The sequence below is a fragment of the Lytechinus pictus genome, chromosome 5 (genome assembly GCF_037042905.1).
Source record: "Lytechinus pictus isolate F3 Inbred chromosome 5, Lp3.0, whole genome shotgun sequence".
NCBI lineage: Eukaryota > Metazoa > Echinodermata > Echinoidea > Temnopleuroida > Toxopneustidae > Lytechinus > Lytechinus pictus.
This window is the reverse complement of record NC_087249.1, coordinates 28,070,057-28,095,423: the sequence shown is the minus strand read 5'-3', so window position 1 is coordinate 28,095,423 and position 25,367 is coordinate 28,070,057. Positions and strand designations below refer to the sequence as shown.

The 25,367-nt window shown below is 36.2% G+C and overlaps 1 protein-coding gene across 1 annotated transcript in view; it reads right to left on the bottom strand.

The window, feature by feature from the left end:
* Positions 1 to 25,367, bottom strand: part of LOC129262174 (centrosomal protein of 120 kDa-like) — a 28,780-nt gene continuing 3,413 nt past the window's right edge. Inside the window, exons 2-17 of the mRNA XM_064100160.1 lie at positions 21,771 to 22,063; positions 20,271 to 20,412; positions 18,979 to 19,133; positions 17,263 to 17,460; positions 16,352 to 16,591; positions 15,618 to 15,921; positions 14,195 to 14,369; positions 12,224 to 12,373; positions 11,712 to 11,826; positions 10,870 to 11,049; positions 9,002 to 9,151; positions 8,503 to 8,592; positions 7,295 to 7,500; positions 5,868 to 6,039; positions 4,722 to 4,966; positions 1 to 2,642 (exon numbers count right to left, since the gene is read on the bottom strand). Of these exons, the coding sequence (XP_063956230.1) occupies positions 2,387 to 2,642; positions 4,722 to 4,966; positions 5,868 to 6,039; positions 7,295 to 7,500; positions 8,503 to 8,592; positions 9,002 to 9,151; positions 10,870 to 11,049; positions 11,712 to 11,826; positions 12,224 to 12,373; positions 14,195 to 14,369; positions 15,618 to 15,921; positions 16,352 to 16,591; positions 17,263 to 17,460; positions 18,979 to 19,133; positions 20,271 to 20,412; positions 21,771 to 22,063 (3,071 nt within the window). The 3' untranslated portion in view covers positions 1 to 2,386. The remainder of the gene's footprint in view (positions 2,643 to 4,721; positions 4,967 to 5,867; positions 6,040 to 7,294; positions 7,501 to 8,502; positions 8,593 to 9,001; positions 9,152 to 10,869; positions 11,050 to 11,711; positions 11,827 to 12,223; positions 12,374 to 14,194; positions 14,370 to 15,617; positions 15,922 to 16,351; positions 16,592 to 17,262; positions 17,461 to 18,978; positions 19,134 to 20,270; positions 20,413 to 21,770; positions 22,064 to 25,367) is intronic.

Sequence of the window (25,367 nt, the reverse complement as noted above, 5' to 3'; positions counted from 1 at the left end):
TTCATGAAACCTATATCATTTATTCATCAAATATTTACACAATATACAAAACAACAAATTTACACAAAGATGTACATATTTACAAGTACAAAAACATACTTAGTTTACACCTGCATAAACTATATAAATCACACTCGATACTGATTTGGTAGTCATAAATTTCATTCTGGAAAAAATGAACATTTCTCAATTTCAAAACGAGGCAAAACAAAACACTTTTGTCATTTAAAATGGCTGATTGTAATGAATTAATGGATTAGCCAAGTTAACATCTGAAATGAAAATACAATTTTGATAAATATAATGTAGATCATTTGGCAAGGATGAACATTCATATCATGCAATTTCAAGTTCGGTGGTGTTCATAATGGTGGCTGAGAGTCTGTATGAAACTGCCAAACCAAGCCCCAAAAGGGAATGTGGGTTTAGAAACATTATACCACTTACACCTAATGACACTAATCCCATACCTTCCAGCCCTGTCGGCAGAGATTAGCAGGCTTGGAGAATATGAACAAAGTACGAAGAGATATCCAGAAATAACACCGAACTTGAAATCACCCAATGTAAACAAAAACTTTTTCAACTGCAAAGTCTTGTATCCACAGAATTCAAGGCATCTTTTGGAAATGACGAAAAGATAGACAAGTACAAACAAAAACACACTGAGACATAAAATCACTCGACTTTTAGAAATACATAATTCAAGTTTACACACTTCAAAATCTAGTGACAATCATAAGGCTAATCTCCAGAGAATTCGCTAATGCATTTAACACTTAAGTTCAAGGTACACCAGTCACACTATTGGTCTAATTAAAATTCATATGTATGTTTGTACATTTTTACAATAAATAGTATAAATAAATTTATCTTACATCGTACAGCAATGCTCTCCCTAAACTTTGCATAATTATCGTCATGGAGATTTCGGTGTACACTGGATATGAGACTTCCTTAACTCTATGGAATCCTCGATTTTGATTGGTTGTTGAGCAGCGTTACCATGGTAATTACAATTGGATGGCAAAGTTACCCTAATACTATTTTCTTATGCGACACTGGGGCCCAGGAAAGAGATTATACAGGGAATTGTTCATAATGATAGATGAAATGGATAATAGGAACATAGAGAAGATGAATGGTGATGCAGAGGACCTGGGGTTTTAAAAAAGCATATCAAATCAAAAATTGAAGTAGGCTGGACTATCAGATTAAATAACCCATTGAAGAAGGATGGTAGAGGCTTCACAATACACAATGGCCCGTATTCTGAAGTCAGGTTTAACTTAGACCATGGTCTAACTCTGTGCTAAAATTATGGAAAACACATAAACATTTTTATTACATTGTATGTTTCTAATGTTTACTGTGCTCTTTCCTGATTCATCGATGGTGAAGACAATCATCTATTTATACTTCCTAGACAATTATGAATGATCTAAGAGCCAAATGAGCTGAAATATGATATCTCTACTGTTAGTGATTTATGTAACAATTGGCCATCCATACTTAAACCACAACTTCAAACCTGAGTTTAAGTTAAACCCGACTTAAGAATACGGGCCCATGTATTCTTTGCTGGAAAGGAGAGATCCGAGGTAGGAACTACTTAGAAACTTTTAATTGTTAGTCACCCCACATGAACACTCCACTGAGAACATTCCAGCCAATCATTGATTTTTGTTGTGTTTTGTAGAAATTTCATGCATACAGCACCATCATGGGAGTAGAACAGCCTCATTTTCAACTTTATACTCATCAAAATTTGCGAAGAACATACTTGTCAAAATGTTGAATCTGAGTAGGTCCTATTAAGATAGGAAGGCAAAGTTACTATAATATAGTAATATACTAATACTGTAACGTTTATGCAATTGGGCCCTTTATTTATGTTGGCTTAATGGTGTATTTAGAACAGCTTGTCTTGTTTTAGTTGGTTTCACTGATAAACCAACAAACCTTAACAGCATCTATTTTCTCTAGACTCCTCATGGCTGTCTTTCTATTTTCCAGCCACAGCCCTTCACTCATCCTTTACAAGGTAATCATATCTCTTTATCTCGTTCACTTTCAATTGAGTCTTGATGGTATATAAACCTCAACAACACCATCTGAAATGATTTGTCTTATCTGCTTGTCTAGTTTTCTTCAACAAAGTCATTAACAAAATTATCAACTCCTTTCTAGAATTTTCCAAGTGTCTGTCAATCAAATTCAGTTGTTCCCTCTACCCTTGCTGTTGTGACCCTTTTCTGTGCCATGGCCAATCTTATCTGCTTGTCTAACACCATCCAGTCTTGATTGTATATAATCATAAAAAAATAATGATTTCTTCTGTAGAATCCTCAATTTCGAGCAGCAGTTGTTCCTTCTATCATTGCTGTCATGACCCTTTCTGTGCAATGGCTTGTCTTATCTGCTTGTCTAGTTCACTAATAATCCTATCTTGATGTGTATAAACCCCAGTTCTTAGTAACGTATCTCTTTCTTCTATCAACCTCGCTACATGTTCTTCCAGTGCTGCATCCTCTATACGGTGCATGCCTTCCTGTTGGTGTTCTTCTGAGTTCATGTCTTCTTCTCCTGGTTGTGAGGTTGCCTGCTGCTGCTTCTCTTTACTCCTTTCACTGTCTTTTAATCTATACATGAAAAAAAAAATTAACATTCAAACTGGTTATATAAATTCTGAAGAAGTATGAATGGTACATTTATCTTTGATATTTAAAAGCTACTAAACATTTTAATAACCTCTTTTTATAATATAATATAACTACCACCAATGATTCATTAAACTAGTATAAATGCTAAAAACGTTACTTTTATATTATAAAGTCATCCCCCTTTAACTACAGTTGAAATCTCACCGTGGTATGGTTACTAATTTATATATTGACATTAATTTCATGAACACAACATCGCAGATCAATGTCAATCCAAACAGCAGGAGATAGGAGTGGACCAGGGCCCAGAAACACATAAAGCTTAGTATTTGATGGTAGGGATGACTTTTATGATTGATAACATAGATCATTATGCGTTGTACAACGCCTACTTAGCTTGTTGTACGCGAGCAAATGGGAGGCTGAATGTCAAATAGTCGTACCATTGCACACACAACGAACCATCCAAAATGTACCGTTGCACAGCTTTATGAGGTGACGTCACAATACGATTTAATTCATTGCGCTCAGTAAAAATGAAGGTTTTGTCTTGTTCATATTTTCGCTAGATTCCGAGGCGTTGTACAACACAAATAGCGAATATTCTCATTCGTGCAATGGTGCGAGATTTTGCATTCGGTGAAAGAAAGAGATGCTCTATTCAACTTGGCTAACGCCTCGTTGAATAGAGCATCTTTCTTTCACCTCATGCGAAATCTCGCACCATCGCACTCATGCCTATTCGCTATTTGTATATTATAAAATAGCTGTATTATTTCAAGCATCGCGATTGGTCAATACGCGTCACATGACATCCAACTTTTTTTGTGCACTGCACGGTAGTGCAAAAGGTGTGCAACGAAAATTGACATTGCACGCTCGAGCAAACCAGTGCGGTAAAAGTCCAACAAAACTGTACTGTAACTTTTAAAAAAATTGTTTCTGTGTTGCTATTTTATAAAACAAATAATGCACTTTCACCTCATGCGAAATCTCGCACCATCGCACTCATGCCTATTCGCTATTTGTATACTACCAATCATACAATTCAACTGTAGGATCAATCGCTAGGCTTTGTGTTATGGGCCCCAGAACAATGCCTGGTGGAATCCATCCAATTAATGAAAACATCATAAACTTAAAGGGGAATCCAGCCTTGGCCATAAAATGTTGTGTTGGGAAGGAGAAAAAAAAATTAAACAGAATGGTGAAAGTTTGAAAGAAATCGGACAAGCATTAAGAAAGTTATAGCTGTTTTAAAATTGAGATCACTAATACTATGTAGATTTCAAATTGGCAACTGGGGAAGTAAATTATGACAAGGGGCAAGGACAACTTTCCCATAGGCCATGTACTTTATTATCAGGGATTTGGGGTTTTCTCCTAAGTACCCATTCCCCTGGGGCAGTATTCTAAATATAACCCAGGTAGTATATTGTTTTATATCCTCATGAAAGAAAAATATAATTTGAAATAAAACTTTTAGGAAAAAATGACATTTTAGCCATAATATGTATTGGAGTACATGAAAGAGTAGTCCTTGCCTTACATCACTATGACATCCCATATGCGGCCAATTTGAAGTCTCCATGGGTATAGTGATTACCAATATTTACAACTTTTAAAAATTCATAACTTTCTTGTTGTTTGTCCAATATTGTTCAAACTTTCACCTATCAACTTGTCGATTTTTCTTTTCCTTATAAAAACAAGTTTTCAGTTGGGTTGGATTCCCCTTTAAATAACAGAAACAACAAACCCCATTAAGGAGGATATTTATCTACATTAGTCAAACTTCATCCACGTGAGATAAATGGGTACTTGGTAGGAACAATTTTAATTGGATGCTTTGTTTTCTATTGCATAACTAGGCTCACATCCAAAGTTACAATTTGATACAATCATACCAGGGCAAATAATAATAATAATAAATTAAAACATCTATATTGCCCCTAATACATATGTTTCTAATTGCTTCCAAAGACAAGTTTTCTTACAGTTTCCGCTCTTGTTACTCATTAAAGACTTCCAATACACAAGGATCTTCTTCAGACCAACCTGTTTAATTCTCCCTTGATCTCCTGCAGTTCCTTCTTCTCCTCCTTGGCGACCTCTTTCTCCTCCGCAGCTAGGTATCTTAACCTCATATGCTCCAGCTCCTGCTGCTGTCTCTTGAGTCTCTGTCTAGCCTCCGTGGCCTCCTTCTGCTTCAGCCTAGCAAGTTCCTTCAATGCTCGCCCCCATTGCTGCTTGTAGTGGATCTTGGATTTGGTCACCGATTCAAACTTCCGCTCTAGTTCAACCTAAGAAGGGTGCATGGTGGTTGGGGAGTCGGGAGAAAGAGAGAGAGAGATTATACATTTATATTAGATCAGCGCTTCTCAAACGGTGGACCGCGAATCTCTCTCAGGTGGGCTGCGAGAAGCTCCAGAGGGAGAAAAAAAATAAAAGAAAATCAAACTATAGACTTTTCACAGACCTCTTCGAACATGGTATGTCCTAAACAGGCTTAGGTATCAAGCACACTATGTGGTTTCGATCTTACTTTAATGTGAACCTCATGACTTGTGCATGAATATTGTGTATGTAGTTAATTGTCGCCCATTTACCGGACATTTGCAAATGCAGATTAGTTCTCAAACTGTTTGTTTCGAATGTGCTTCAGAGCTTTGTGTTCAAATTTCACGAAACATTTTCACCTCAAAATTGACATTTTCTTAAAATTTTCGTAGGTGGGCCTCGAAAAAAATCTGAGAGTCAGTCAAAGTGGTCCTCGAGTAAAAAAAGGTTGAGAAGCGCTGTATTAGATCATATGAAATCCCTTCAAACAAAATGAAATTAAAGTAATGAATACTTAAACATCATCAACATTTATTTCCAACTTATGCCATTAAATTTGAATGAATATTAGTCTAAAAAGCCCACATTTCCAAATACATGTATACACATCAAAACTCCAAAGACATATAACATGTTTTTAATTCAAATCTTAACTGTATTTTCTATTATCCAATGATATATAACTTACTTAATAATCTAATTGAGAAACAATGTTGATTGATAAATGTTATTTTTACATTACCTAAAAAAAAAACAATCAAGACTACATACAATATATTCATAATCCAACAAAGAACTGACATGTATAATAACAATTTGAACAATTTCATCAATGTCTGATTCTACATATGTTCACAGAAATACCTTTTCCAGAGTAAGAAGGTTGATCTGTGCCTGAAGTTTAATCTCTGGTTTACTGCTAGACTCCTGCCTGAATTGTTCAAATTCTTGATCTTTCTTTGCTAATCTCTGATCAGCATCTGCTAGCTGTGAGGCCAATCTCTGTTTCTCTTCCTCCAATACCCGCACTCTTGATCTAAAACACAATCAATATGGGCATAGAATATCAGTTACATACATGTACATGTACAATAGAAACTCCATGTGAACCCCACCAAATATATATGTCACTTGGTAAGAGCAATCTTTAAATACTGTTATACATGTACTGAGGTGGATTTTGTATAGATTAGATTTTGAACATGTAAATAAAACACACACTATTCTTTTCATGGAGACTGATTACTAAATATCATGAATTGAATGATGAAAATGAAAATCCATATTTCATTGTTCAAAATAGACATGAAATGAAACACTCCGATTGGTTGGAATGAAAGATGGAAAAACGTTTCTTTTATTTTGACTGAGCTTCCATCTAAGAAACAATATTACAACAAGCCTGAATTTTACCATTTTTTCCTCACTCTCTTTTTATCACATTTTGACTCCTTTGGTTGCTTTTATCGTTATTATAAATGCACACGTTGGTATTTCCTACCTGCCTTTTATACAGAGTATATATAATTGTAATCAATTTTGTACACCCAGCCTAATCTCACCCAAAAACCTTCACATAAACAGGATGTTTGAATAATTAACATCCTTTCAATGATAGATATCCATAGAATTCAATGTAGCTCAAAAATCAATTACAGGAAATACCAACAAAGTACATTTTCTCAACCCAGCTGTGAAATTAACACTTTGGATCTCTACTTGTCAATCATGTAGTACTTTTTCAGAAATTTGTAGGGGTAATTTCTGCTGTAATTTACTATTGGGTATGTTAATGATGGAGAATAGGACAAAAATAACTAACAAGGAATTTCAATTAGAATAATAGCAGTGCCTTTTAGGGCAGAATCATTATGTGTTGAAATATAAAATTGTATCTAAATGTTTTGCCTTCAAATGCACAACACAAGGCTAACCACAGTCAGGAGACAACTTCAAAATAATCACTCAATAACAATTAAGAGCATATCAATTCAACTTGATTTCATTAACATGAAAACAAAATACAAATAACCCTAAAAATAAAAAAAAGGCCTTTTTTACAGGAAAATAGGAATCAATTGCTTCATTTATCCATATATATTGACTTTATAAACCCTTTACAAATTACATTCACAATTTCTTTTATGAGAGTAGCACACTGGAATTTGTGAGGTGCTATATGCTATTTGGTACTGATCTTTGAAATTTGACAACAAATTAAAATCTGGACAATGTCAAATCTGAACAATGCTTTATATGGCATGTATGAATATTTTCACAGAATTGCTTACTTCTCAAGTTCTATCTGATGCAGGCAATCTTCCTTTAATCTCCTCGAAGCTTCTTGTATTTCTACAAGCTTATGTTGGTGCTCCCTCTCTAGATCTGCCCGAAGCCTCACTACTTCCGCTTCATTAGCAGCTAGCTGGTGTTCCCGTCTCTCTACGTCGGCCAAGGCAAGCTTTAATTGTTCTTCCAGTGCTGCATACTCGTCCGTCTAAAATGACAAAGAAAATCATCAGATCTGGACCAATTGATATTTTGTAGTAAATCGCTGATTATTCTACACCCGCTTCATATTCTTTCCACTTGGTCTCATTCCAGATGGTCTAATCCTACTTTGTCTACAACCATCCATTTAGTCTAATTGCCATTTAGCCCATTTATCATTTGGTCTAACTTCCCATTTTCATCCAATATCCACTTGGTCTGAATGGTTAAATTTACTGTTGAACCAATTTTCATTTGATAAAGTAAGAATAAGTAGGCAAAGTGGAAATTAGACTAACTGGCCATTAGACTTAATGATAATTGGACTAAGTATTATATAGACCTAGGCCCGTATTCTGAATTCGAGTTTAATCTAAACTCTTGTTTAAAGTTGTGGTTTAACAATGGACAGCCAATAGTTGCATAAATCTCTAACAATATAATATAAATGTATCAGCTCATTTTTTGCTCAAATAATTAATTCTTAACTGTTTCGGAAAGATAAATAAGATAATTTTCTTCACCATTCACAAGTTAGGAAAGAGCACAGTAAGCAAAAGAAACATGCAATGTAAGGAAAATTTTGACATGTTTGGCTTTCCATAATTTGAGCACAGAGTTAGACCATGGTCTAAGTTAAACCTGACTTCAGAATACGGGCCCTCATGTACTGTAGACCAATCGGCAATAAGACCAGATTGATAGTAGACCAAATTGGTTTAGCCCATGCAGTATTAGATGATCTAAGAAGTAGATCAACTGCTTCTAGACCAATTGAATATACTTGTACGCATCATTAAAGTGCATGGAAACTAGGGTACGTTCAGCTATATTTCACTATGCAGAATTCAAATTGTATAACACACGTTTTTACATAATCATAATGATTTCTGTTGATTACTGGCAGAGTCATAAAGCAAAATCTGGATACAGATTAGAAATAGTGGATTGGCAAAACATGCATAACCTATAAATTTAACATGAATACTGTTAAAAATGCAGTTTTTACCTTTTTCTTGAGTACTAATGTTCTCTCCCTGTCTCTCCTTTTGAATTCTTCAGCTAGTGATTGAAGCTGATTAAGCTCTTTTTCTTTCATCTACAATGAAATAGAAAACAATAAAACTATGATACTCTGATTGTTTTACAGGATAAATCAAACACAGATAATGCTAATACAGTATACCATTCTTGCATAGTGAATAAAACAACTAATACCTCAGCCACATTTGCTCTACGGTAGCCATACGGCGAGTAAAAAACACCTGTTTTATTCATTTTATTAAAAGCAATGTTAAAATTGTTTTCGACTCGCCGTACGGCCGCCATGGAGCAAATGTGACTAAGGTATAAGCAGTCAGTGATACAAAACAGTATACGTATTGAAGATAAAAGGGATGTGGAGGGAGAGGGGTTACGTCTTGAATATCAAAGGCTATCTGGGAGACTTTTTCACTTTTCTAAATCAAAATATTTAATGTGTTTAATACTTCATAGAGTTTCCTTACTTGGTTCTCAAACATGCCAGCTTGCTGTTCCTTCCACATCTCGAGTTCAATTGCAGCCTTGTATTCCGGTGTCTCCCTGGGGTCTGGGGGAGGAGGAGGGGGAGCTTGCTGTCTGGCTGGAGGTTGGCTTGAGCTGCTTGTACTGGTTGTCTAATGAAAGGAGTAAAAAAATAAGTCCATTTAATATCCAAACAATGAGAAGGTCTAGTAAGTACTAAAATGCCAGGTCATAATAAAGTTTCTTCTTTACCACTGAGCCAAAGAATCTGTATCAACAGCATCTTCATCAGCATCAATCCTGGTCCAGTGAAAACAGAGTTTATACAAAAATGGCTGAAGAAAAGAATGTTTTCATCACTTCAAACGCAATATCATTTATGATGATAACATGCATAAGTGTGACGTTAAATGTAAATCATAACAAGCTAGACAGATAAAGGATTTGGTGAAGGTGTTGTGGCCGAGTGGTATAAGGCACCTTGCTACATTCATGAAAATCTTGGGTTCAATTCACAGCATGACATTTTATCCACATAGCACTTTTTAACATACACAAATATATGAAAATGCTACAGGCATTTCTACTCCCAACATGTGTTGAAATAAAATGGAACTATGGAATTATGAGCATTGTGTGGTCTCAAGTAGTTTATTTTCTACTTCTCAGTGCAATACAGACTGGTGGAGTGATGTGTAGCAGCTCCCAAGACAAAATGAATCATGGTCCAACCTGCCTGGGTGGCCACCCACCAAAACTGTCTCCCATGCGTAAGGAATATGTGTTATATTCAATTCAATTCAATTCAATTCAATTCATTTATTTGACATCCTGTATCATAGGATGTGTCTACAAAGTCCACCCGTCTCCAGAGGCCACTTTAGCATATTTTCTTTGGGTGACCTTAATAGAAAGGTAGTTTGACCAATCTTACCTATGACCAGTCAGGACCCATTTACACCCCATGTGTCTTGATAGAACCATAATCCTCTAGTCCTAGTAATACCTGTTCATCTGTCTCTAGAGACCACTTTATCTGTTTCCCTGAGGTGGGCTCAACAGACAGGTTCATTGACCAATCTTACCTGTGACAAGTCAGGACCAGGACCCATGTACACCTCCTGTGTCTTGATAGAACCATAATCCTCTAGTCCTAGTACTACCTGTTCACCTGTCTCTAGAGACCACTTTATCTGTTTCCCTGAGGTGGCCTCAACAGACAGGTTCATTGACAAATCTTACCTGTGACAAGTCAGGACCAGGACCCATGTACACCCCATGTGTCTTGATAGAACCATAATCCTCTAGTCCTAGTACTACCTGTTCACCTGTCTCTAGAGACCACTTTATCTGTTTCCCTGAGGTGCCCTCAACAGACAGGTTCATTGACCAATCTTACCTGTGACAAGTCAGGACCAGGACCCATTTACACCCCATGTGTCTTGATAGAACCATAATCATCTAGTCCTAGTACTACCTGTTCACCTGTCTCTAGAGACTTCTTTATCTGTTTCCCTGAGGTGGCCTCAACAGACAGGTTCATTGACCAATCTTACCTGTGACAAGTCAGGACCAGGACCCATTTACACCCCATGTGTCTTGATAGGACCATAATCCTCTAGTCCTAGTACTACCTGTTCACCTGTCTCTAGAGACCACTTTATCTGTTTCCCTGAGGTGGCCTCAACAGACAGTTTCAATGACCAATCTTACCTGTGACAAGTCAGGACCAGGACCCATGTACACCTCCTGTGTCTTGATAGAACCATAATCATCTAGTCCTAGTACTACCTGTTCACCTGTCTCTAGAAACCACTTTATCTGTTTCCCTGAGGTGGGCTCAACAGACAGGTTCACTGACCAATCTTACCTGTGACAAGTCAGGACCAGGACCCATGTACACCTCCTGTGTCTTGATAGGACCGTAATCCTCTAGTCCTAGTACCACCTGTAGCTCCGCCATCTTGGTACGTCTACCTTCCGTGGTCTCCGCTGCTACCCGCTCTGTGAAGATCTGCCTCCAGCCTTCTTGAGCCTCTGCGCTGGTAGGCTGATGATAAATAATGTAACGATTGGATAGATTTGCACAAATATAAAACAATCCTAGCTTTTATGATATCAAAGTATGGTGCAACTACATTCCAAATTCTTTGATCATATCAATCAGTAGCAAGGAAGCCAATCCTTGTTTCCTCAAATTCTGGTGATAATTATTTGCTCTAATAACATATAAATAGGGACCATGAATATGCCCCAATTCATGTCACCCATCAAACAAGTCACTACAAATCACTGAGAATTACAAAAAACCTCTCTAGGTAATGATGCTTAGGAACAAGATTTATTGGCTAACTTGAAAAGCTGTGATATCTGCAATACAGGATTTCACTAGCACACCAATTTCAGGAAAAACTTTCTTGAATGGAATAACAGGAAAATTCTCTCCACATCATTATATGCACATTCATGCCATTACCAACTAAACAAGAAACATTAAGAGTATTTTTTATCTTTAGACTGGATGTTATTAAGAAAACAAATACCATGGGTGAGAAAAAACTGGATTATTAATTGGAAATGGTATCTCAACCAGTGACTGCCCCCTAAAAATTCATTATTTTTCTCTTTGCAGCTGCAGTTAGGTATGCATACTAGGTGCATGAATATGATTTTTTTATAGCTGTCAGATAAGATGAACAAAGCAATACTCACTGCAATTCTGGCCCGATCAGCACTGATGATCCCAGAGAGAGGTACTCTAGCTACACCTAGTAATTGGTCCTTCACCATCTTATCACGATGCCATACCTCTACTAATAATGGAACCCTGAAACAAAAGAAAAGTGTAGAGGTTTAATGTTCAGCATGTGGAACATCCTCACAAAGACTGTTGGGATAGTGGAATGTAGAGAAGTTGATGAAAAACTGAAAACAAACAAGATTGGGTTGGAATTAAGAGCTAAGAAAGTTGTCATGTCAGCCATGTTTCAAACTCAACTACAATACTTCATAGGTAATGCAATACCAGTGCTTACGTGTACTTTTAACTGCAATGCAATAATATGTATAAATTATTAGTTCTTTTGAATAATGAATTAATGCTTTTGATCATTTACACATCATCATGATACATCAGTCCTTCTTAACCGTCCATTCACATCATGTTTCGTAGTCCTTTTCGGTACATTTGACTACAACATAATCTCTCTGTTCGCAGTGCTTACCTGAGCAACGTCTCTCTGAGTTGTTGGGGAGTTGTAGCAAAGTCAAATGCACAGAATGAATTAGGAAGCAGAACCTCTGTGTGTTTCCTCACCTCTACGGGAGGGTGTGTCATGACAGGGGAAGAGCTTCCAAAGAATGGGTAGGTGTACCTGAAACCAGAAAACACATGGATTTGATGAAAATGCAGTGTAGACTTCAAAGATGCATGAAGTAAGATATCGGTTCCCATTATACCCACGTGTGCTCTCAAGTTTTTGTGATAGACACTTGCAATATTGAACTAATGTTGACTTTCTTGAAACACAAACTCTTGATGTAGCAAAGTTGGAATACAACCCCGAAGGAACACAGCTTAGGTTTGCTGCTAGTAGACCTTTGCACTGACACATAATGAAACCAAATATAGTTGTAGTAAATCACAACAAACTTTAGTTTTTTATCTTTATATGTATGGAATTTTGGCAGTATTATTCCACACTGAATGACTATTTCAATCTCTCAAAACATAACAAATTTTAATGACAAACTCATTGGCCCGAATTCACAAAGGTGGTTTTGAAAACCCACGGTTGAGTCCATGGTTTATGCAGATTTCCTGTATAAATTACGCTTAATTTAGCGCGTATCGGGCGCGTGTATAAAAAATGTCAAATTCTGATGCGCGCTTTTGTCACAGTGCGCCAAATTGATGCCTGTTACCATGGTTAGATACGCTATTTTATTCATGAGTCCACTGTTTGAAGAGTGGACTCATGAATAAAAACAGTGGACTCATAAATTCAAAACCACCTCTGTGAATTCGGGCCTTTGTGACCACACACCACAAAACCATCAGAGTATTATTTTGTGGTTTTCATTTAGTTCAGAATAAAGGTACATTTGATCAGGTGGTTGTCATTGACAGGTTGAATGTTATTTATACATGTATGGGTTACAAAAAAAAAACATTGGATGGAGAAGTTGGTATTAATTCAAAATGCATTGCTATGACCAGGGTACTATAACATTAAGGTTAGCGATTATCATACACTTGGTTTTCACGATTAATTGTACATTGTATTCAATTTCAATCGATCGTAAAAAAAAGTTCTACAATTATTTGTAATCTTTGTGTTACGGGCCAAAGGTCTCATTTTAATCTTGACTGACTTTACACAAAGTGAGATATTACAATGATTCCACACTGACATGAGGAACAGGATGTACTCGTATGGATAGACTGGTTAAACCATTAGTAGCTCCATGCTTGGTGTTAATCCTTCTCAGTATTGTTGCCCAACAATAGACCTCAGAAGTTTGCTAGAACACCCTTTCTATGTTTTATGACACATCCCCTGAATCTGGGCTTTCTCTTTTCGATACATACACATGTATATAAGAATATAAGGAAGTGCGATGAATGATGTAATGTATCTTTTTCAAAGCTGACAATCTCTTTTGTCATTAGAATGGTTCAAATGAGAAGTTATTTTAGGATCAAGATCACCTGAAATTCTAATTAAAACAGACAATACAAATTCAGCAAGGAGTATCAATTGATAGGACAGGTGCATGGACCAGAAATGAACAAAATATGTAATGAATAATGAATGAATGAAACAAAATAGATATGAATGAATGAATGAATCAATTAATTAATGAGCAAACAAATCGATGGATGAATGAATTAACTGATAAATTAATAAATCTATGAAAGAATGAATGATTAAAAGTAAAATAATTGATTTATAAATAATCACATGAAATAAAAATGTAATTTCTCAAACAGTGAACTAACTCTTTTAATAGAGTTCAATCAAATATTCAAATGGCATACATGAAACAATCCTCAGTTGAACATGAAATAACACAACACAACAAAAACCTGCAAATACACTGTATATCATAAAATGACAGTAACATAACACATTTAGACAACATGAAGACATTTTTATAAATCACTGCTTCATGCACTTCAAATATTCACTTACCTAAGATAGACACTAAGATTTGTTGATGTGCTAACATCTTTGATGCTTCTCAAATCAATAGAGAAACAGAAATGGCGCACAGAAACGTCCATGAAATCTAGGTGGACATTAGCTGGAGCTGAGCCAGCCTTGGGTTTGGGTCTTCCCCTACCAACAGGTGCATTCACTTTAGCATCTAAAACAGGAAGGAAAATGTCATCAGATGAAACAGGTGTGCATAACTTGAAATAGCTAGCTCAATGATGGATTTTGTCAGTATCAGAAAAGTCAGTTGAGTTCACAGAAGTTATTGGAAATCAACAAAATTACTTTGTCTTAAAGAAAGGGTGCATTGACCAACACTGTGTGTTCTCTCATTGACTGTGTGTTATAAATATCTCGTCTATATTCATTTTAAGATGGCCTTTCAAACTAAAGAGAATAAATAGGCCTTGTACTTTCACTGGTATAAAGAAACTAACATGTTTTAACAGGAAAGTAATTGTTTTGTGACTTGGTAGATTATCACTGCTGAATGAATGTATTGAGTAGTGAATTAGCATGTTATTATCCAGGTGGGCATCAATTACAAGAGTACATTGCTCAGAATGTTGCATTGTGGGTTAGAAACCTGGCCAGGTTTGAGTAGAATACTAGAGGTGGTGCTATTATAGCTACTGGTTCTGCTTTAAAGGTTTCAGCACTGGCCTTTGAATTAGTTCCCAGTGAATAAAATCAGAGGAGTAGTTCATGAAAGGACATGTCGGACATTTTATTCGACAAGACCCATTTTATCCGACAGTTGCCATAGTTACAGTGCTGCTCAGCCAATCACAATCAAGGAGAGATGTCAGATCTGACAACTTGTCGGACAAAAATGTTGATGAAATGGTCGCCTGGGGAGCGTTTCATCAATATTTTCATCTGACAAGTTGTCAGATCTGACATCTTTCCATGATTTTGATTGGCTGAGGGCCACTGTTACTATGGTAACTGTCGGATAAAACAGGACTTGTCGGATAAAACGTTTGACAAGTCCTTTCATGAAACGCTCCCCTGGTCTCTGTGTCATAAAAACTAGCCAATAATAGAAACCACCATGGGAAAATGGCTCAACAGAAAATCATAATCATGGATTCCATGAAAGTTGGAATTGGTGGCAAAGCTACCATCACGAGTAAATTTCAAACAAACGGGCAGAGTTTTTCTTAACAAGTGATATTCCTCCATTCCTGTTTTAAAAAAAATGCACTTTCATTTAGAATAACATGTATGTATACATATAGAAAACTTGAAGGACTGGTATAATATCTATGCAAAGTATAAACATATTAAATTATTTAACTTTTCCAAGTATGAATATTAAGTTGAACAGAAGAAAGTAGCTAATAAATGTATCTATAATACATTATCACAAAATAACTTAAGAATACTTCTAATCTACCTTCTTTCATCCGTTTCACTTGATCGGCGTTTCTCTCTAGCTCCCGTTCTTCTTCTTCCATATCCCTCAGTGTGTCTACATCATCCTCTGTCCTGGAGCTCCCCTGGGGTGGGGTGTATCCTCCATAGCTATCCTCATCCTCTGGAGGGGCGGGTTCAGCACTTCTTTTCTTCTCCTTCTTGGGTGCGTTTTTCTTCAGGGGTGTGGCCAGTGGGGATTCAGGAGATTGTTTTGTACCGGGTTTGGGCGGAGTTGATGGGGTTTCTTGACCAGCGGGTGGACCCATGTTTGCTTTCCCCGTTGTCTGTAAACGATGGGAATGAAAATCTTTCTTTAAAAAGCACATGCCGGAGTGACTATGATTTCTTTCAAAAAGAGTAAGTGTGACTTAAGATTTACAGATAAACATTTAAATATCAATGCAACAAGATTATGCTTGTAAAAAAATCTGCAAAAGAGAAAAATAACCTTTCCTGCCATAAATAATGAACCTAAAAGATAAGCCGATGTCATCAACCTATTATCTCCGAAAAACAACAAAACTTGGAAAGCAGCTTACACTTGCAGCGGCGATTGTCCACACTGCGTAACAAAAGACTAGCAGGTAGCAGATGAAACATCGCAATTCAAGTTTGCTCCATCGTGTGACAACAGATTAACTTATCAGCTAAAACAAAATTCTTGTACATATTAATGAAAAATATTTAAATGAAGTTGCACTCAAAGACACATACCTCATCTTGTGTCTGCAAGGGAATCTCCTCTCTTCTCAAAGCCACTGAGGCTCCTACACACGGTGAAGAGCTGCTGGCTACAGGAGGTTCTTTCTGCTGTCTTTGGGCAGTGCTCAGAATCTGAAAGGCACCTTCAATGATTAGAGGTTGCCTGTTGATAGCATCACTACCAGGTTGAAGAAGTGTGCTCAGACGAACATCAGCAGAACCTATCTTTGCATCGCCACAGGACAGGTGAATCTACAATAGAAAAGGATTTTGTCAAAGTCTGTGGGATATCTGTTAGCAGGAATAATGCTCTTCGTATCGGCTTTTCCGTATTCCCTATTGTTTTGTTGATGATAAAATGTGAGAAATGGTAATGACGGCTGCTTGCAGGTACCCTGCAGCAAACATGCAGCTCTGACTTTTGGCAAATTTTAATGAGTTTTATTCTTGACAAAAGTAAAATTTGCTGAATACTATTCTATACTTTACTATTTATGAAAAATAAGAGCTTCTCGATTATTGTATATTTTTAATCTGTGCAAATCCCTAAATCCAAGAAATATCATATCATAGATGTAATTTTTTAAAGCTTCAACTTTTGTCAACTGCCTCAGCATCTTCTGCAATCTTTGAACATGTCAATTTCCCAATCCACCCTTTGCTTGCAAAATCACTCTCGAATAAATTTCTGCCTTCTATTCAATAACCTAAGGGCACATCCATCAATCATTCAAATGAAACAAAATGGGACTTGCTCAAATTAGAATAGTCATTAGATTTAAACAGCATTCAAATATAAGACTCATTAATATCATGATGGCCATACATTATCATGGGGTAGTGTAGACTTGGTAAGATATAATCTTTGCATATATGTTTTTGATGGAGATGTATCAACAAAATCCAGTTCAATTAATTCAAACCTGAAAAAGAGGTTCACGTTGAAAATAGATTCTGAGTAGATCCACACTGCTTCTCAGCCTGACTGAAGCTCTCTCAGCTGGAAATGTTGGGTTTGTAAGGTCATGGAAGCTGTCGTTGGTCACATGATTACCAAGGAGGGAATAGGAGAAGAAGAAACCTTCATGTCTGGCAGCCAGAGGGATGTCTGGAGTGACTAACTGTATAGGATTTACAAGAACACATATTGCACGTAAATAATGCAGAATAGCATCAACATCAGCAAAAATATGTCACATAAATATATCCTTTGAAAATATGATGATGGAAGTAAAAACTATAAGAAACATTGGGTACTTTAACAAAAATTTTGAACTATGTTCAGTTGTGACTATCAGCAGGGATCTCGCTTAATTTTCCTTCAATACCATCAATTTAACCAATCAAAACAATGGGGGATCTGTGGGCCCACTGTGGAACCCCGCATGCAGAAAGCCTGCATGCGACAAAGGCATAGAAACAACTTGAATTGTTCAGGTACCTAATAATGTTTACCTATTATAGTGAGACCTTAAAGGGATGGTCCGGGCTGAAAATATTTATATCTTAATACATAGAGTAGAATTCACTGAGCAAAATGCCGAAAATTTCATCAAAATCGGATAACAAATAATTAAGTTCTTGAAGCTTAAAGTTTAGCAATATTTTGTGAAAAACAGTCGTCATGAATATTCATTAGGTGGGCTGATGATGTCACATCTCCACTTTCCGTTTTCTTATGTTATTACATAAAATCATAATTTTTTCATTATTTCATACTTGTGTGAATAATATGTCTCCTGTAAAATGAAATAAGTTGCAGCAATGAATATATAATGCACTAAATCAGTTGTCAATCCAATTTTTCTAGTTCTTGGAGGAAAAAATTTGAATAAACCTAATTTCATATAATAAAATACAAAAGAACAAGTGGGGATGTGACATCATCAGCCCACCTAATGAATATTCACGACGACTGTTTTCACAAAATATTGCTAAACTTTAAAATTCTATAACTTTCTTATTTGTTATCTGATTTTGATGAAATTTTCGGCATTTTGCTCAGTGAATTCTACTTTATTTGTTAAGCTATAAATACTTTCAGCCCGGACCATCCCTTTAATACAAAATATGGCCTTGATACTATTATAGACAGATGGCTACTTTAAACAGGTTCCTTATACATACTTCAATGGACATTGGTTTCAGTGGTCACCATAGATAAGTGGCTATTATACAACTCCCAAGAATGTTCTGTAATCTGATTGGTCCAAATCGGATCGCATGATATTCAGCGAATTGCACTATTGCATCCAAAATGCACTATCCTGCACTCTGACGTTATACCAAAAGTACTATCCTGCACTCTGACATCAGAGTGCATGATAGTGCGAGGTCTGGAATTATCTAGAATTTAGATCAAATATCGCAATCGGGGCAACTCAGTAAAATGGGGGAGGAGGGGGTTGTATAAAATAAACAATGCACGCATTCTGGTGCACAGAGGACCTAAAATAATGAAGTCTGTGCTCGACTCGCCAAATGGATATACGGCACTCAGTCCTGCGGACCTCAGTGCGGTATATCCATTGACTCTTCTCACACATCGTTCATTATTTGGCCCTGCATACACGCGCTTACGTGCATTATTTGTATACTATTGACTGTATTTGAAGGTGAGGTTGACAGATCTTCCTTACCTGTGAGAGATTTGCAGCAAAGGCAATGGTCACAGAGAGAACAAAGTTATCAGTGCAAGACTCTTCTGGCCCTATCCTATAGAACCCTTCCTCGTTGTTGAGTATTGCTGTCACAGTTGAGGGGTCTATTTCTGATGATGGCTGAACTGGAGGGGCTATAATGGAAAGGTAAATGAAGGGAAATGAATCCTGACTAAATGGAAATAATCTTGGTTGAATTTTAATAGAATTCAATGTTATGAATCAATAGCTTTCTGAATTATTGATCATTTATTAGGAACATCTTTCAACAAAAGTAAACCATTCATTCTTTGAGCCTTTTTCATTATGTTTTCTCTCAAAAACAGAATAATGAAAGAAATGTACTGTTCAAAACGCCTTCACGTACAGTATAAACAAAGAATTTTAGGAATTTTTTTTTATTTTCTCATGAAGACAAAATCTTGCACCAATTATACATCATACATCTATAATAATGTACATCATACATCTATTATGCATTTTTTTAATGTCTTTTTCAAGAAAGTAACCTCTTCTTCTTCTTTTTCTTTCTTTCTTTCTTTCTTCCTTCCTTTCTTTCTTTCTTTCTCACCTCAAAGATTTTCTATGAGTACATGCTTAATGTGCAGACACTGCAGAGAACATTCAAGAGGTCTGTTTCATGAAACCTTCATAAGTTGTAGTTTCTGAAACATGTATAATTTTATATTTTTTTATTTGATTTTACAAGATGATAAATATGAATTCATCCAGTTCAAATAAAATGTTGTTTAAAAAATAAAATAAACTTCAAAGTAGCATACTGGTGGAAGTTTGAACAAAAATCAGAAAAATTATTAGAAATCTATGAATTCTGTCGAGTTTGAAATGTTTAAATGTCCATACTGAGATGTATAGGGTTTTTAAATTGGTTGCATGAGGTAATGCCATGGTGATGTAGGGTAGGGACAACATCTCCATTTGTTTGTTTTAGTACAAATTGATTTTCTGATTCAAATAAACATAACTGGTGAAGAGTTTGTCCTACAAAATTGTGACAAGCTTGTCACAATTTACCCACCTAATCAAGAAACTGAGTGTGACATTGTCATAAAATTTCTTTTTTTTTAAACAGCCATAACTTTATTTTTATCTACAAGTTTCATTAAAACGTTTGAACACAATTTTGATTGTCATATTTTCCTCCTTCATACAGATCATTTTACTATTTACAAGGTTACATTCTCCTCTTAACTTATAAGAGTTTGATGAAACATGCCCAAGCTGCCTGTTTGAATGACTAATATTCTTACCTTGGCCCTTCCTTGGAGGAGCTGCTCTGGCCTTGAAGCTCTCATCTTTGATAGGAGTATCTACTTCAAGGGATATCCCAAGCTGTATCTCAGGCTTGTGTTTGTGATATTTGGAGTTCAGTAAATTATACCACTTGCTAGCCTAAAACCAAGATGAATAAGTGGGTTAACACAAGGATGAACAATCACGCACAATATACAGGGTTGATCGCGCTGAAAATTGGCACGTAGGTTGCCTAGGATATAATCTACAACATTGTATATTAATTTGTTTGATACAAATTTCTACTAATTGATAATGCTAATTCATGCATAATTAGTTAGTATGCAAAATCATACTTTTTCCTTTAACTCCCTAAATAAAGCTCTAAATGTTCTAATTCTACTAATTGATAATGCTAATTCATGCATAATTAGTTAGTATGCAAAATCATACTTTTTCCTTTAACTCCCTAAATAAAGCTCTAAATGTTCTAATTTTCGGTGTAGTAACTATTCGTTGTGTTAGCAAATGAACGTGAAAAAAATTACAATAACAGATCAATTTCTTATAAATTCCTTTTTTTTTGCAATTTCTTATGTATTTCTCTGTTTTTATTACCTTTTGTTTTTCATTGTTTTTTCAATGAACTTTGTTGGGGAACACTTTTGAGATTATAAACAGTATAAAATAAATCCATTTAGACCAGCAAAACTAAAAATAATCATACATTTATAATTTTTGGTTGAAAACACAATTTGCATCGACTTTGTACACAAAATCACGTTTTTGAACAATTCTTGGTCTGACATGCACTTACGAAATGTTGCGTAATTTGGGAACCATGTACCCGGGCGTCGCAAATTTGGTCTCAAAAGATGCGCAAGACTTGAAAGTAAAAAGTCAGAGAGCGGCGCGGTCAGAAAATTTCGCGCACCAAAAATATAGCGCGAGTCATTGAGGGGGGCCTCCGAGCCCCCCCCCCCCCCGGGCCTGAATAGGGTTAAGTTAATCTTTATTCTATCAGTAATTAATGCATTATATCATAAATACAATTTATGGCTTTTAATCCAGTAAACATACCAAATGTATGTTGATAAAAAGAGAGTTCTATAAGTTTATTTACAATAACAATTGCAAGCGATGCAGCAAAGTAAAAATAAAACTGATTGCGAAAACATGAACATTTGTTTTATTTTATCACTGCTATGTCAATTCTAGGATCCACTTCAATAAGGTATTGAAAACATCCTAGTTATGATTGATAGCATCCAAAATGGAACGCTATAGGCTATACCCTGTGATTTTATCAAGTTACCATTACCATTGCAAAAAATGGCAAAATAAAAAACAAGCTATTTCTGCTTGTACTTGAATGATCAAGAAAAAATAGAATAAGATTAACAAGGTCAATTTCTATAGGTTTTTTTAAAGATTCTTTGGATCATTTGGAGTAACTACAGTATGTGCACTGGAATGAAAAGACCAAATAGTATCTACAATTCTAACGGTATTCTTACCACTGGAAGTTTAGCAGGGGTAGCCTCCTTGACCAAGGCAGATCTTAGATCAAGGATAACATATCCAATGTTCTCCCTAGTCTTGGTCTGTACGTTGACTGAGTAGCATTGGAGCTTAATGGGAGTCCGCTGCAAGCGATGCTGATGAAGTGTCTTCTTGCTTAGCTCCCAGGCAAGCTCAGTGTGAAACTCTGGAGTCTCGCCGTGTTGGACTGGATCTGTGGCCAAAAGTTCTCCATCAAACCTAGATTCCACCAATAACTCTTGACTAGGGCGTTTTGGAAATTTCCGTCCTGGAAGGAAAATATTTAACAAATGAATCCTTGTGGAATTCAACTTGTGGAAATGATAATTTATATTGTTAATTATATACAGGTATACATGATGGTGGCAGATAAAATAAAATAAAAAGGACGAATCAAAGATGGTATACTAAGTGATACCCGACCCAGGCAGCTACAGGCTTGCCCCTGGGTTTTCTCAATATTTTTTTTCACAGAGGGTCACAAATTTACCTTAAACAAAGAAAGTATAGGCCTACATGTATGTTCATGTATGCAGCCATGCAGGTCATTTGTGATGCAATGAGCAAACTAGTTTTAGAGGTCAGAACATCATGCATAATACTATAAGGAAAAGATTCATAAGAGTTGCAAGCGAGCTAAAATTTTGACCTCTTTCAAATCATTGCTGATTGCCAGGCAGGCAAATGAAACCATAAGGTTTTCCGATTGTCTGGATGAGTGATCTGCCCATTGACATTGTGCAAGGTCTGAATTTTCATTGGAACAATCTGAAAATTATTCTTGAGATTCTTAAAAAAGTTTTGGTCTAACCACTAGCACTCTGCACAAACTCTCTTTTTAAATCAGAAAAAAAAATAATTAAAGAATTCAATTTACTTTAGAGCCTGTGATATGATGAATAAAAACTGATAGTGTAAAAAAAATTAAGCATCTATCCCCATGAACATGAGAAAATAAACCAAACATGGATTGCCAAACTTATTTCACTACACAGGGGTTACTGAGGACAAGGACAATCATAAATTCATATCCCTGTACATTGGATAAGTGGGTCTGATTTGGCTTCACCAATCATGCCAATGGGTGCATTTGCATGCGCATAAAAATCACAGGCACAACTCAATGCAATTGCAATGAGAGATAACTAGCAAAAGTAACCACTTGTTAAATGGATTTAAAGAATTCTATGAAACTTGGCAAAAGATATGAAGCCCTTTTTTCCACTCATTCAATGAACAAGGTTATATCAGTTACATCTTCATGTGTGGCCAAATAAGGTTGGCAATGTTTGGCTTATTTTCACTTCTTCTTTGGGACAAATGCTTATTTTTTTACACTGTTAGTTTCCATTACAGCTATTCATCATATAACTTGGCTCTTAAGTAAATTTGATTCTTTAAATCATTTTTTTCTTAATTTAAAATAGAGATTGAAAAATAAAAATTTTCTTGCCATATTACTTTCCACCAATGGAGGGCGTACACAACAATATGCCCCAAATTCAGGTTTTTGAGCGCTCTGGTGAATACAAAAATTATTCCCAATTTACTAATGAAAATACATTGCAACTGTATGGAAATAAGTAATTTTGGTCACAAAAGTGATATTTTAATGATTTTTTAAAGTGTGTGCTCTGTACAGCCATTGGCATACCATACTCCTACCTGTAGATTCCCCACAGGTAGGATGGTTGCAGTGAACAAGTGCTTTTTTCCACCTCTTTAAGTTTAACTGATACAGTTAATACCTGCAACCCTCACGCATGCGCATGTGATGTTTTTAAATCGGCAGCGAATAAGGCCAAGTAAAAAAAGATAGTAGTTGATCGTCCGGGTTTTTTGAGAGCAGTTATGAGGGAGGTCCTTACTATTTGCTATCTTACTATTTTTTTTAAAACAAGGAGGCATTTTCTCGGCCCGTTTTTTGACATCAGTGATGAGTGATGAGGGAGGTCCTTACTATTTACTATTTTTTTGCTATTTTTTATTCAAATGATTGTCAGGCCATGTCAAGCTCGAATTATGTGATCGATGCATGCTCAATATTAATAATAAATTAGTAGAAATATATATATACAATTGATTGGAAATTTATGGAAAATGTATTATGCGATAAAAATCTATTGATGTATTACTGATGTATACCGGTACTGTATTGTTGTAAAACAAAATGTTCATGTCAAGTGAATGATTTAAACATTATTCTATATTAATATATATGTAAGGGTAAAAAATGCATTGGGGGGGTCATTTTTATTACCATGGAGCCATGTTCAGTTTTCCAGAGCCAATCTCTTTTTTAGCTCTGGGCATGGTTTCGCAATGCAGTTTCCAGCTGCTTGTATATTCGTTTACATGTTTAATACTCTTAAATTTTCATTCATTTTTTGATTGATATCAAATGTTAAATGATTATTGAATTAATTGTTAATTGTTCACATAATGTTTATTATTTCAATATTTGTTAGTGTTAGATCTATTTACTAACAAATTTTTACAAGAAGGGCAAGATACCAAAACTTTGGAAGCTAGAAAATAACACCTTCATTCCAAAGCCTGGTAAACAGTCCTATCACACTGAAAAATCATACCGTCCTCTCGGACTCACATCCGTTGTCGGCAAACTGTACGAAAGAGTCATCTCCAGAAGGTTACTTGCAGCCTTACATGATCAAGGATTTTTCGAACCCGAACAGTTTGCGTATTTAAAGGGGCGTGGTATCACTCAAGCTCTCCTTAGTATGACTGTCCCCATCCTGAAGGGATTCAAACAGAACAAAAGCACAGTCGCTGCTTTCATTGACCTAGAGGGTGCTTTCGACAATGTGTGGCGGGAAGCTGTACTCTACAAACTTGCCAAAGCTGGCATCAGTGGAAGATTGCTGCTTTACATTTCTAGCTTCTTCACTGATCGTTTTTGTAGATGCCTCGTCAATTCTGTCACTTCAGACTGGCAAGAGACCAAGATAGGCGTACCGCAAGGATCAGTTATTGGTCCGATTCTGTTCATCATTGCCGTTAGTGACGTATCTCCTCACCTAGGTCCTCACATGAAATATGCTGATGACATCACCTTATGGGAAACTGACAATGATCTACACACTGCAGTTGCTAGTTTAGAGGCCAAGCTACAAAGGCTAGATCTGTGGTGCCACACCTGGCGATTCTCTGTCAACACATCTAAGACCAACATCATGTGTTTCTCAAAAAACGGTCACCAGAATGTAACAGTCAGGATGAATCACCGTTGCCTAAGTCAAGTAGAGCAATGTAGACTTCTGGGAGTCTTCCTAGATGAGAAACTCAGCTTCAGAGGTCATGTTGAAAAGGCAGCTTCCAGAGCTATGAAAGCCTTGTGCAAGATCTCTTTCCTCACATCGCATACAGCTGGCACCAATATGGAACTAATGCTCCTCCTGTACTCATCATGTGTACGCCCACACTTAGAGTTTGCATACCCAGTGTGGTGCACTGTCAGATCGATTGCTGCCCTTGAAAGGGTTCAGAATCTTGCTCTACGTATGGCCACAGGTACCATCATGCACTGCTCATCAGATGCTGTTGAAGTTGTT